We start from the raw sequence: 13,694 nt of genomic DNA on the forward strand, positions 1-13,694 counted from the left end.
ATGCATATGATCATTTTTCTGAAATTAGGGCTACTTAGAAAAGTTTACGAAGACAGTTCTTGTATGACCAGGATCACAATTGTAGAGTTACTCCTGGAACGCTGTTTTGATTTTGAAGCACCAGAGGATATAAATGATAGAGGTTCTTTAGGCATTTTGGAAAGCTGCCATGTTGGAATGTGAAACTTCATGACTTAGGACCAGCTGTTACGTCGGGCCAGTCGAGTTTTACACAAAGTTGGCCCACCCTTCACATTTTTATGAGTACAAATCTTGTTTTAAGCTAAATAATAAATCTAGGGAGGAGCCATGATCAGGAAGACTGGAAAGAACAAAATATTCTCTTTTAAGGTTTTTTAGGAATCCTCGATTTGAGAGTTTTCCAAGCTATAACATATCCTCTTGTTTATTTTTGTTATTTAAGGTCTTCTGTCTCAACCACATCACCGGTTCGATCATCTGGGTTCTCTTCAGCTTTGCATCGAACGATGGGCCCAGCTGACAGTCACCCCCCTATACTTGAGCCAGCCATTTTGCAGAAGGAGCCATCAAGAGGGCGTGAAACCAAAGCAGAGCGGACTAGGACTGAGAACAACATGTTCAGCTCAAAGCTGCCAAGCGGGGCGAATGTAGAACAGTCTTCGCCATCGCCCTCAAAGCCCATGGAGTCCAGGCCCCTGCCACCCTCTGGGCCAAGCTCTACACATCAGTATAGCAGCGCACAGGGGAAAAAACAGCCTCACCAGCCCCTGGAACAGACTGCAGCTTCGGCCATTGAGCAGCACAATAGGGAAAAGAATCAAAGTAAATCCTTTTCCATGCAGGAACTGGAGCTCCGATCACTCGGTAAGACCACCATGACAGCGGCCAACTTCATAGACGCGATTATCATGCGTCAAATTACTTGCGATAATGGGAAGCGAGAAAGAACCTCGCTAAATACCGACTCCACTAGTGATGGTAAGACATTGGGGGACTGGTAGTGTCTGGCCTACATTTTTTCAGTTTTTTTTTTTTTTTTTTTTTTTAGATTGCACGTTCTGGTGATTGGCTTTTTCAGCTTTCTGATTTTTATTTTTAATCATTTGTGAATTTACTCTTTAATTAACTTTTATTTTTTAAAAATAAGAGATCCGCTCTGCATTTTTCTTATTCATTCTCCTTCTTTTTTTTTGCCAATTCGTGCTTTGCCAGTCTTGTGAATGCCATTAGGGGTTGTAGTCAGGGTCACGGGTGTAAGGGCTTTGGAACTGACGCTCGGTTGTCGCTTTGTGTGCAGTTCGCTAAATGAGATCTGAATGCTCTAGACATTGCGCTCATTTTTTTTTTCCCATGGCTTTTATTGCATTTGGAGGGGATTTTGCTATCTATATGATAGTCTATTGAAAGAATTCTGCTTGGTAAATTTGTGTTAGGCTGCTATGTTGATACACTTTCTTTCTACTATACCCAGAGGGCAGGCACAACAGGTCTTGCTGGCTGTGATAACCTATGGTCTTCTGCTGGCACTTAAAAACAGGCTTCACATAGATGTAAATGCATCTGGGCTGTCGTTAACATTTGGAAAATCATACCATCGACTATTGAAAGATGCTGCAGTTAAGTAATTAACGCAGATTGTGCACTGTACAAGTGCTGATCAACAAGATAAACAACATAAGACATTTATACCCCCCTGAATTCCCACCAAGCCCTGCAGAATTTCATAAATATCATATACAGGAAACTGGAAAACTATCAGAATAATTTTAAGGTTTGCTGTTTGGAAATGCGTCCTGGCATGGCGAGAGAATTTAAGAGGAGAGGAGTTGGCCTTACGGCTAGGGCGGTCGCCCTTGAATCTGGGGAACTGAGTTCGATGACGCTGAACATCCTGTGATTCCGGGCAAATCCCTTAATCTCCCAGTGCCTAACAAAAAATTAACGTGTCCTCATGTAATGCAAATGGTGCTATGTAAAGTGCTCTGATACCGATTCGGGTCAAGTTTGTGCAATATAAAACTTTGTAAAGTAAAAGAAATAAAAATACTAAACTGGCTACCTACCGCTTTCAAAGGTCTCCTACTATGAAAGCGCATAAACCCTCATTACCTTGAAAGTTACGCACACAAAAGTATCCAAACGGGGCCAGGCTGTTAGCTTTGACACAAATCAAGGATTGCTTCTGGTATAAAGTAGCGTCTGTCTATGAAGGCGGGTTTAGAAGAACGGTAGAGTCTCGTTTAAGAGCCTTTTTTAATAACCATGTTTTGAAGCTCTTTAATGCTGCACCTCAAGTTCAATCTGGTAACTTCAATCCACCATACATCTATCCATTTACTGTTGTTTAGATGTCTCATTATGAGCAAGGAGTCATAAAGGGGAAAATTCACGGGCACAGAGGTAAAATGGCAGCAGGTAGGTGGCACTAGGGCAACCTGCCCAAGAGGTGGTGTTGAGTTCTCCTGAAGGTTGTTCCCACAATGCATTAGTGAGGAATGGTGAGGAGTGGAGGTGATTCGTGTGTGACAAGTCTACAACTCTGGATTTGAGCCCTGGCGTAAACCAGGGGGTACTGTATTTCACTATTTTTATAGCATTCTATCTCAAAGTGGTGGATGTTTTGGGAGAACATCTCACTCTTCCTAAAGGCTTGATGAGAGACGCAGAGTGGGCCCTGTGTTGAATATAACACGCCTACTTGCAGACATTGAGTGCATATTTTCATTTTATCATAGTGAAGGACCGGGTTTCTAGAACCCAGCGGCGTCAGGGAGAACGCCTGAAACCTTCGAGTTCCCCTGCCTTGGCAAACAGAGACACGGGATACTTCTTGATGACGTCAAAGACCAAAGTTTATTGGTTGCAACCAGGAACAGAGATCTACGAAGTACACACGGGTAGTTCGTCAGAGACTGCACAAATTCGATAGACGAAGCTTGGTCTTTTATGCCAAAAATCATGCCTCAGGCAGCATTACAATTTACATTTGGTGCATACAAACTGACCAATGACAATGTAGCATTTCAAAAGTAGCGAATGACAACAGTCAAAGACAATCCCACTTTCCGTTGTCCAGCCCACCAGAACGATCACACACATGCTCGGTTTCCTGTTTGATCAGGCCGGAAAAACCCATCGTAAACCCTTCAACCCAGATCGATGATCATGTCGTAAAGGAAAGGCAGAAACAGATTGGGAGGAGATAGAGAGGTAGGAACAGTGTACCATAAACTCGGGCACGTCCTGCCCTTTGATCTTTATCAGACCAGCTGCTGAACAAGGAACTGGCTCAGCGGGATCCGCCCCAGGCAAGGAGTCAGTTCGGCCAGGTCATCCAGAAGTCAACTAAGGCATACGTGTCTCAAGGACTCTCTCGGCCGCAGTCATCGGGCCTATGTTAGCGCAACCACACAAAATGGCTGCCGCATACAAAATGGAACCCGGAGGTTCAGACTAAATCCTCGAATATAGAGTGTTCTCCTATATCGATTCATACGAAAACACTCAGACACGTTACACTCGCCATTTGCGGTCTGTTGAGACCAAAATCGTCCATTTCCGACGATCTTTATAAATCGGGTTCGGAACTATCGAACCCAATTCGGAACCACGGAACCACAATAGCACTATTGCTTATTTAACATAACAGTGCTTTTTTGAGTTGCATTCAACAAAAACTATATGTGAATGTTATATTTGGTCCAAATAAGAAAAAATAGCATGATGCGTGGTATGCCATTCACACGGCTCGCATCCTGTAGTGGCAGAATTGTTGGCGGGTCATAGTCTTCTGACCAGGATAAAGGTTGTCTTCGGTCTGCTTCATGAGCAGTTCTTGGTTTGCCAGGCCTGGCTTCTGCAACGTTTTGCTAGCCTAGTTTTTCGAACTTCCTCTGGTAGAGTGGAATAATGTATCCAGTGGGCACAACACATGTCAATTTCCCAGGTTGCGCGAAATTAGCCTCTAGTGCAACATATAGACGCACTAGTTTTCCTGCTTGAGTGTTGCAAACATTTTCCCTACAATTGTTGAAAGACATTTGAAATGAATATCTGCAAATACGAATTTGCCGACTGTGGCAGTACATACATATAGTCCAGTACAGCCCTTTTCCTTGTCAGTCGAGTTAAGACTCTATAATGGATCTACTCATTTTTTCCACCTTAAGCATTCACAACATATCTGAACTCTGTTTTACATATGCAAAGTCTCATGCCCTGTAGCTTTGAAACAATCTACTTACTATCTATAAGTACGTGTACACCTCTAGAGCAGCAGTCCTTAACCTTTTGGCTTCTGTGGACCCCGACTACATAATTATTTGAATCCCGGGACGTCCACTGAGTCCTTATTAGAAGTTGGGGACCCGTGGCATAATCCAGTTCTGTGGTTTGAACCCCAAAACAATACATACACAAACAAATATACAGCAAACAAATGCTCCAATATTAAAGTAGTTTGATTCACAATTAAATATAGAAAAGCTTTACAATTTACAATTTTGCTTCTTTAATTATATTTACTTTGAATTTATTCATTTTAATATTATTTAATTATGGTCAACAGCCGCGGACCCCCCGGTGTCCTAAGTCCCCAGGTTAAGAGCCACTGCTCTAGAGAGAACAGGCGTTAATGCTTAACTGATTGAGTCATGATTTATTACTTGGTACTCTCAATTACTCTTATTGAAGCTTGAGGTCTCCTGGAGCAGGGTAGAATACTCGGTTTCTTCTCTAGATGTACGAAGTTGCTCAAAGATACACCTTCCACTTGTTTCCTGCGCTTGTTGCATTCTTTCTTGCATCAATATGCAAGGTATTTTTTTCTGGCGGGGATTCCATGTTTCTTTACCCAGAACAAACACAGGATATGGTTTTTCCCAAATACAGCTCTATGAAGGAGATTTGTGTTATGCCATATTGCAAAGACATCCTTATTTCTGTTTAAATCTTTGGTATCAGGTTCAAGGACAGACAGTTTTTTCTACACTCTTCTTTACTAGCTGTTTGATTTAAGCCTGTCTTGATCCCATACTGTAAATGTTTCCAAGGCGACTGGACTTGGAAATTGTTTCTTAAATGCTGGACATGGAAGAGAGCGAAGCAGTAACGTATCACTCACACCTTCACAAGTACTAGCCGATGGACTCTAGCCTCTTACCAGAGATCAGCTTCTTCTCATTGTCTTTCTCTGATTAGCCCTTTAGGAACTCACCGGATAAAATCATTAAGGAATGGGGAACAGTGTGTGCAGGGTATGTAGTCAAAAAGTCAAAAAGATTTTTATTTGTGTTGGTACTCGACAGAGGACCACAAATATAACATTAAACAATCAATAAAAGAAAGGTTTCATCATTAATCAATATAAAGGTAAAAAAGATTTTAAAAATTTATAAAAATTATAACATACAAGTTCATTTGGTGGCTGTTTACACACGGTTAATAGTTCTTTAACCGTTGTAATTCTGCAGGTGCGGTAAATTGGATCAAGGTATCTTGCGCGTGCTATTGTTACGTTAAATCTAGGGCATACAAATAATAAGTGCTCGATGTTCTGGTCACCCCCTTGGCAAAGAGAACATAATGGGGATCCTCCGGGTAACCATCTTGATGAAAAGGTTAGCATAGGTAAGATGCCTAGTCGTAACATTGTAATCGCCCTCCTTGCACCATGCGTTAATGAAAACCCAATATATGGCTGGATATATTTGTACTCCAGTGATTCTACGAAGGGTTTGTAGGTAGATAATTTATTACAATGTGCAAAGTCAAGTTCATAGCTCAGTTTTTGGGGTAAAACATTTTAGAAAAAGTTTAATTTGCGATGCTGACCAGGTGAGCAAAATGTCCGGACAAATTTTGGCCATTTGAAATGCAACTGTCATGTTCCCAAGAAAAGTTTGCTTTGTGGCTTCTAAATCGAAAGTCTCGTTTTTCAGTAGGATCTTAATGTTCCCTCTTTTGCATGGAGGAGATTGTAGGCCCACCTAATATCGTTAGCCACGGCTGTAGCATAGGAACTTGTAATAGAAAATTCTAATCTTAAAGCTTGGACAGGTATGGAATCTGTCCCCAGGTTAAGAGCCACTGCTCTAGAGAGAACAGGCGTTAATGCTTAACTGATTGAGTCATGATTTATTACTTGGTACTCTTAATTACTCTTATTGAAGCTTGAGGTCTCCTGGAGCAGGGTAGAATACTCGGTTTCTTCTCTAATTGTACGAAGTTGCTCAAAGATACACCTTCCACGTGTTTCCTGCGCTTGTTGCATTCTTTCTTGCATCAATATGCAAGGTATTTTTTTCTGGCGGGGATTCCATGTTTCTTTACCCAGAACAAACACAGGATATGGTTTTTCCCAAATACAGCTCTATGAAGGAGATTTGTGTTATGCCATATTGCAAAGACATCCTTATTTCTGTTTAAATCTTTGGTATCAGGTTCAAGGACAGACAGTTTTTTCTACACTCTTCTTTACTAGCTGTTTGATTTAAGCCTGTCTTGATCCCATACTGTAAATGTTTCCAAGGCGACTGTACTTGGAAATTGTTTCTTAAATGCTGGACATGGAAGAGAGCGAAGCAGTAACGTATCACTCACACCTTCACAAGTACTAGCCGATGGACTCTAGCCTCTTACCAGAGATCAGCTTCTTCTCATTGTCTTTCTCTGATTAGCCCTTTAGGAACTCACCGGATAAAATCATTAAGGAATGGGGAACAGTGTGTGCAGGGTATGTAAAATTGATGAGCCAAGATAGGCCCAACCAAAACTCACCTTTGCATTTCTCAGTTCACTTTAAGACTCTACGGCAATGTATCGACACTGAAAGCCAACAAGTGTGTCTGTTTCGATAAATGAGCAATAGCCACAGCCAGTAGGTATAACAAAAGTTATTTGTGAGCTGCAGCGTAATGTGAGCACAAAGATAAAAATTGCTCCGAAAACCGAGAGCAGTGTATGAAGGCATGTACTTGGTTCATGCACTATGGGAGGGCTAAAGACAAAAAGAGGGCATGACGCCCACATGCCATGACTAATGGCATCAAAGAAAAGGAAAGTGGCGTTGAAGTTTACCAATGGTAGGAGATAGGCGACTTGTATCCCAGTGACCAGAAACAACACGTCTCTTTGAGACCGCACGTGCATTGTTTAGCCGAGACCTAAAAAGCTAGAAATGTTGTTCAAGTGAATCTTGACAATGACTGCACTATGTATGTTGCTGTTGTCAGTAGGAGTTTTTGGAGGGTGGAGGACAGGCAGCGGTGCTGGCAAAAGCTTTTTTATCTCTTACACAGAAGCTTAAGGCTTAGCAGCCTACTGTAGTTGGTGCTTGAGGTTTTATCTTCATGTCCTTTTTGAGGCATAGCATGTAGATGAGACCAGTAAGTACTAAATAGAGCAAGGAGTGGTTTGTTTGGTAACAAAGTGCTATTCCTTGCTTGCAGCGAAGACTCCAAAACGTTTCAATAAATGAATTACTCATAGCCTTGCTATTTACTGTACAATACAGCATCAGTGTATTGTTCTTCCAACCACCAAACACAGTTTGTTGTACTGTTCAGAATGCCAGCTTAGACGTTTATTCACCCTATACTTATTCTAAATTGGTTAGAAAAGTACAGAAATAGTGTTCCTTTGGGGCAATCAGATCAATGTAAAGCTCTATCCCCTCTGTGTCTTTTTGCTAAATGTTTTTGCATCCAGCTACCTACTTGGGCATCCATCCACACATTCTTTAATCCTTTTTGAAGGTCATTAACATTTTGTTTGTAGAAATGCTCTAATTGTCCCAGCATGAGCCTTTCACAGATGAAACCAATGTACCTTAACCCCTTCGATGCTGATGACGAGCTCAGCTCGTCATCAGCCACGGGGGGCGTGTGCGGATGACGAGCTGAGCTCATCATCTAACGCGGCTTTTCGAAAAAAGCCGCATAGGGGAAAAATCACCGCAGCAGCGATGCGGTTAACTGATGGGCCCTTCATCTACTTGGTCAGCAGAACTCATTCCACAGCTTATCAAAGGAAGGATTCCTTTCTGGGGACCAACTATTAACGTGTAATCTGGCTCAGTGCAGAATGGGTCTTCAGGCAATTATGTCCAAGTCCTGAAGGTACCAGGTCATTTATGGTCTAAAAAAGCTATTATCTACTTCTTGCTGAGCCTTTAACCCACAGATCTGTTTTTGGAGCATCAGACTTATATATTGACTGCCAACCCTCCATGTAAATCTTAATCCTGTGTTCAGTGCCTGTCTAAATATGAGAGCTGAATACTCCCTTTGTTTCTTCACTGAAGTGTAATGTCAACATGCAGATGTAATATATCCGGATGGAGCTCAGAATCAGAGGACAAAGACAGGATGCAGTCTATGACCCAATTTGATAAATGTTGTCCTCATGAGTCACTAGTCACCTTTAATCTCAACCCACTTAGCTGCACCTGTTGCGTTTCCCTTCATAATATAGCAGCCTGGTTCTCAATAATGAGAGTTGAATTTGGGTCAGGATGTGACCACAACTCTTGCAGCCACTTAAATAGTAGGAACACTTTTGATTCCAGATACTTCGGTAAAAAGGGTATGGTCTTCGAAATCTGGAAGTGACCAGTCACCACACATGACCACCACTCTTTGGAAAGGGTCTTGTCACCCTGTAGGTAGTTTGATGATAAGTTTTGTAAGCAAAAGTGTCTTGACTCAAAGAGGGGCAAGAAAGGCTAGTTTTCAAATAGCCGGGAAAGATGATAAAATCCTAGTTTGCCGGAAACAGTACAGTCCCGGGAAAAGCATGGAGTGACCTATTGTAGTTACCATGAAATAAAAATGCAAGACAATTTTGGGGGCCTTTTTTCCAATGGGGTCTAGAGCTGCAATGGCTGGCTTCATTTCATCTCCATTCAAATGCTGACACATTGGGGGATCATTTCCAAAATGTATTAGACAAATGCGACAGAAAAGTTACTGGCCTAAACACTCCGATAATGTAGCTTCTGCCCCAGAGCATTGTTATTATTGACAGGGACTCAAGTAACAAAAGCTAAGGATGCTCAAATACCGAATAGAGCCTGTGCTGCCAATTTTGTTCCCGCGTGTATGTACTGCGCTTAATCTTATTCTGCATGACCTAATGTTTCAGCACGTACTGTGAAGACATCACTACCGACCACTGATATTCCCAACTCAAAGCGGAGAGCATTCAATCCCTCTTCTGTCCCTCCCCTATCCTTACCAATCCAAATAACTGACTAACATATCCACCAAGCAAATCAGTTTCATATTTCAGTACACTAATTCACCGCTAATCCTTTTTGAGTTCCGGGGTAGCGTGCTACTCTCCGAAAAAGCACTTTGACGCCTCGTCAGGGTTAGTAAGCGCTATATAAATACAAGTTCGAGGCATGTGGGCTGCTGAATTCATATCTGTGCATAGATCGCCGCCTAGTGTTGGGTCCGGATGATTGCACATTGTTGTCCTGGAAGAGTCTTCGAAGTATCACGAGATAGGTGGCTCCTCCCCTGGACTACAGTGCGCATGGGCATCGACTCCATCCCCAGATTGTTTTTTTCCGCCATTGGGTTCGGATGTGTTTCGGTTCCCTCTGTCGAAATCGATAGTTGTTTAACTTACTTTGCTTGAGACCAAAAGGTCTTTAGGACTCGCGTCGGTATTGTCTATCGTTCGGGTTCGTTTGTTTCATCGGCTCCGAACCAACTCTGCCCTTCCGCGTGCTTTCGGCGCGGACGGGCCTACACGACGCTCCAACCTACTTTCATCATGGAACGAAGTCCATTTAAGCGGTGCCCGGTGTGTGCCTCGAAGTACCCACATATCGATGTGCACCCGGTGTGCAATAAGTGCTTGTCGCCGGACCACGACGAGGCCAAGTGTATGGCCTGCTCCAAGTTCCGGTCAAAGAAGACGCTCAAGCTCCGCCGAGCTGCGAGACTGCAGGCCCAGCGATCGGCACCCCCTCCGACGGACATCTTCAACACGGAGGATGTCGGCGACGACACTATCCAGGATATCACAGAATCTAACCCGGCGTCGGAGGTCGAGGAAGACTACGACGCGGAAGACGAGGATTTCGAGGAAGTCGTCGAGGAGGTAGGGGACGACGACGGGGCCCTTGCCACCTTAGAGGATAGCTCGGACGAGGAGCTTCCTCACACTGACTCCGGGGCCAGCCACCTTTCTAAGGCCCAGGCCGAGGGATCGCCTTCGGTCCTTACCCAAAGCCTTGATTCCCGTCCCACGGCTCCGCCTTCAGGCCCGGCCACGGACATTGATCCGGCACCGCTCACGGTGCAGAAACCGTAAGTGAAACCATCGGTCTCGACGCCAGACGTATCGAAACCGAAAGTGCAAGTCGCACTGGTCGGGTCGAAGGCTTCGGAGGCCTCGGCGCCGAAGAAATCCAAGATGGCCGTCGAGCTCAAGGGCCACGCCAAAATGGCCGACCCGAAGACTACAGTATCGAAGCCGAAGGTAAAAACGGCCGACGCGGCTGCATCGGTGCCGAAGTTGGTCGACGCACTTAAGAGTCGCATCGATACCAAGAAGGTCGACGACCATAAGAAGGCCACGAAGAAGCGGCAGGACGACCCCAAGTCTCTCACTGCCCCGCTTCCACTCGACAAGGCCAAGGGGGCAGCTGCGTCGGCTCCGAAGACTGCGTCATTGGTCGCCGTCCCAAAACCAGCTTCAGAAGACTCTCTCGAGCCGGTGCGTCCCTCCGCCTCGTTCACTAAGAAGGTCACGGAGTCCCTTCAGCGTATTAGGGAGGGGGCCGCAGCAGCCGAGCCGAAGGACACTGTGCCGTCCAAGCCTCTCCAGAAACCTGCGAAGACGCCAACGCCGATTCTGTTCACGTTGCCGCCAAAAACGGCGCCGAAGGCTTTCAAAGCGAAACCTGGGGCCGGAGTGCCCGTGAAGTTATCTTCGATGCCGAAGGCATCGTTGGTGGTTCCAAGCCCACGCCACCAACCGCTGGCACAAGAAGAGCGTCGAGAAGTGATCATCGACGCCAACACAGGCAAGCTCTCTCTCCTTAAAAGGAAGATCACCCCTGAACCAGCATTGGAGCATTTCCAAATTCCACTTAAAATAAGATGGACTCTGCTGGTGCCTCTGCCCCTATGGAGCCTGTATCACCACAAGGCCATGAACTTTCACCCACTCATTCTAATGTAGAGGAGGGTGATGTAAACGACGAGGATGAGTATTCCTATCCAGTCTACTCAGACCCAGAAGATGTGACTGAGCCATGGTCTGCTGGTGGCGACCCTGGGGACCCACATTCAGGGCAGGAGCCTCAGCTTTTTTCAGCCAAGACTTCCCCAACAGAAGACTCTGCAGCTTTCAATGCTCTAATTGAAAGGGTGGCAGCCAATCATGACGTCGATCTCCATGCTGACCCAGTAGACGTCGATTTTCTTTTTGACACTTTTTCAGTCGCTGAAAAAACTGTAAAGACTTTGCCAATGCTAAAAGGGGTGTTGAAACATGCTCCAGAAGTCTTCAAGGAGCCCACCCGAGCAAGGGTCATCAACCCACGTATCGACAAGAAGTACAAGGCAGCGCCCACTGATCCAACGTACATCAAAGGATAGTTGCCTCTAGATTCCCTGGTTGTCTCCAATGCACGCAAAAGAGCCAACTCACAAACTACGGGTGGTGCTCCTCCCCCAGACAAGGAATCAAAAGTATTTGAGGCTTCGGGGAAACGAGTTGCTGCATATCCAACACACAGGCGCTACTTGCGCGTTACGACAGGGCACTTTATGACACTCTAGAGACCCTTTTACAGCACTTACCCGATCAGTATAAGGAAGCAGCAGAAATGTTGATACAGGAGGGGAAGCTTATCACCAATGCTTCAATTAAGTGCGCTCTGGATGTGGCTGACACCGCCTCAAGAGCAATTAACACTAGCGTTCTACTTCGTAGACATGCATGGCTCAGAATATCCGGTTTCAAACCAGACATTCAAACTACCATCTTGAACCAAACTGTCAACCCAGACCGCCTATTTGGCCCAGAAGTTGATACCACCCTCGAGAAAATGAAGAAGGACACCGACACTGCAAAGTCTATGGGTGCCTTGCAGTCCCAGCAGTTTCGGGGTGGTTCTTTTCGTCGCTCCAATAATAGAGGCACCTCGAGGGGTCAACTGTCACAGTCGACGCAATTCTATAAAAGTAACACCCAACCTTCCTATACCAACAAGGGTCGGAGTGGATACCGTGGCAACATCGTCAAAGGCAGAGGACGTGGTAATAACAGCTCCAGGTCCTCCACCGCCAACAAACAGTGACGCCTTGTCACTGCCCCCCGGCCACACAACACCGGTCGGGGGGAGACTCCAGCATTTCCTGCCCGTGTGGAAGTCCATCACCACGGACAGGTGGGTCAGATCTCTTATCCAATATGGTTATTGTCTGGAGCTCACGTCCACTCCACCCAACATACCCCCAAAGAGCCGTCCTATGTCCGGCGAGCACTTGCACTTGTTGCAGCAGGAAGTCAACGTCATGCTGCAAAAAGGAGCAATAGAGCTTGTGCCCCCGCAGGAAAGAGGTACAGGAGTTTACTCCCTGTACTTCCTGATTCCAAAGAAGGACGGATCCCTCAGGCCCATCCTAGACCTCAGACCTCTCAACTTTTACATTCTGTCAGAACATTTCCATATGCTCACGCTGCAGCAGGTTCTCCCACTGCTTCAACAAGGGGACTTCCTGGCAACTCTGGACCTCAAGGATGCGTACTTTCACATTCCACTGCATCCTTCACACAGAAAGTACCTCAGGTTCACCATTCAAAACCAGCACTACCAGTTCAAGGTTTTGCCTTTTGGGGTCACCACAGCGCCCAGGGTTTTCACAAAGTGCCTAGCGACGGTGGCGGCGCATCTGAGACGTCAGAACATCCACGTCTACCCCTATCTGGACGACTGGCTCATTCAGGCGAAGTCGGCCCAGCAGTGCGCCACCCACATGTCCCACACCATTCACCTTCTGCACGATCTGGGGTTCTCACTGAATTATCCAAAATCACATCTCCAGCCCGCCCACATACGGCAGTATCTGGGTGCGACCATAAACACTCTGGCGGCCACAGCGCAGCCGAATTCAGTGAGAGTCAACAGCATTCAGTCGCTGATCCAAAGATTCAGACCTCAACACTCGCTTCCAGCAAGAGTGTTCATGCAGTTGATAGGCATAATGACCTCCTGCATCTCCATAGTCCCACACGCGAGACTACATATGCGTCCGCTTCAGGAGTGCTTAGCACGTCAGTGGACTCAGGCTCACGGGCAGTTAAAAGCCCTAGTGTTGGTGAGCGGTCGGGCATACAACTCTCTGCATTGGTGGAATCCACAAAACCTTTGCAAGGGCCGACCGTTTCAAGAGCCTGTGCCACAGATCATCCTGACAACGGACGCTTCTCTCCAGGGATGGGGAGCGCATGTACTCTAATACACAGTGCAGGGACTATGGACGCTACAGCAAAGGAAGATGCACATCAATGTACTGGAACTGATGGCGATCTTCATGGCCTTAAAGGCATTCAAAGTACATCTGTGCAACAAGATCGTGTTGATCCGGACGGACAACATGACGGCCATGTACTACATTCAGAAGTAGGGGGGCACACACTCTCCGCAGCTGTCTCATCTGGCTCCGAGCATGTGGAAGTGGGCCATTCAG

General features: G+C 45.7%; 1 protein-coding gene across 15 annotated transcripts in view; it reads left to right on the plus strand.

The window, feature by feature from the left end:
• Positions 1-13,694, plus strand: part of NCOR2 (nuclear receptor corepressor 2) — a 1,233,371-nt gene that overhangs the window by 1,158,957 nt on the left and 60,720 nt on the right. For 11 of the 15 annotated variants that reach the window (XM_086942885.1, XM_086942883.1, XM_086942892.1 and 8 more), the window contains one exon: positions 425-960. In XM_086942885.1, the coding sequence (XP_086799011.1) occupies positions 425-960 (536 nt within the window). The remainder of the gene's footprint in view (positions 1-424; positions 961-13,694) is intronic. The other 4 variants (XM_086942889.1, XM_086942893.1, XM_086942890.1 and 1 more) reach the window with 1 other exon arrangement.

Source organism: Lissotriton vulgaris, chromosome 11 (assembly GCF_964263255.1).
Source record: "Lissotriton vulgaris chromosome 11, aLisVul1.2, whole genome shotgun sequence".
NCBI classification, from domain to species: domain Eukaryota; kingdom Metazoa; phylum Chordata; class Amphibia; order Caudata; family Salamandridae; genus Lissotriton; species Lissotriton vulgaris.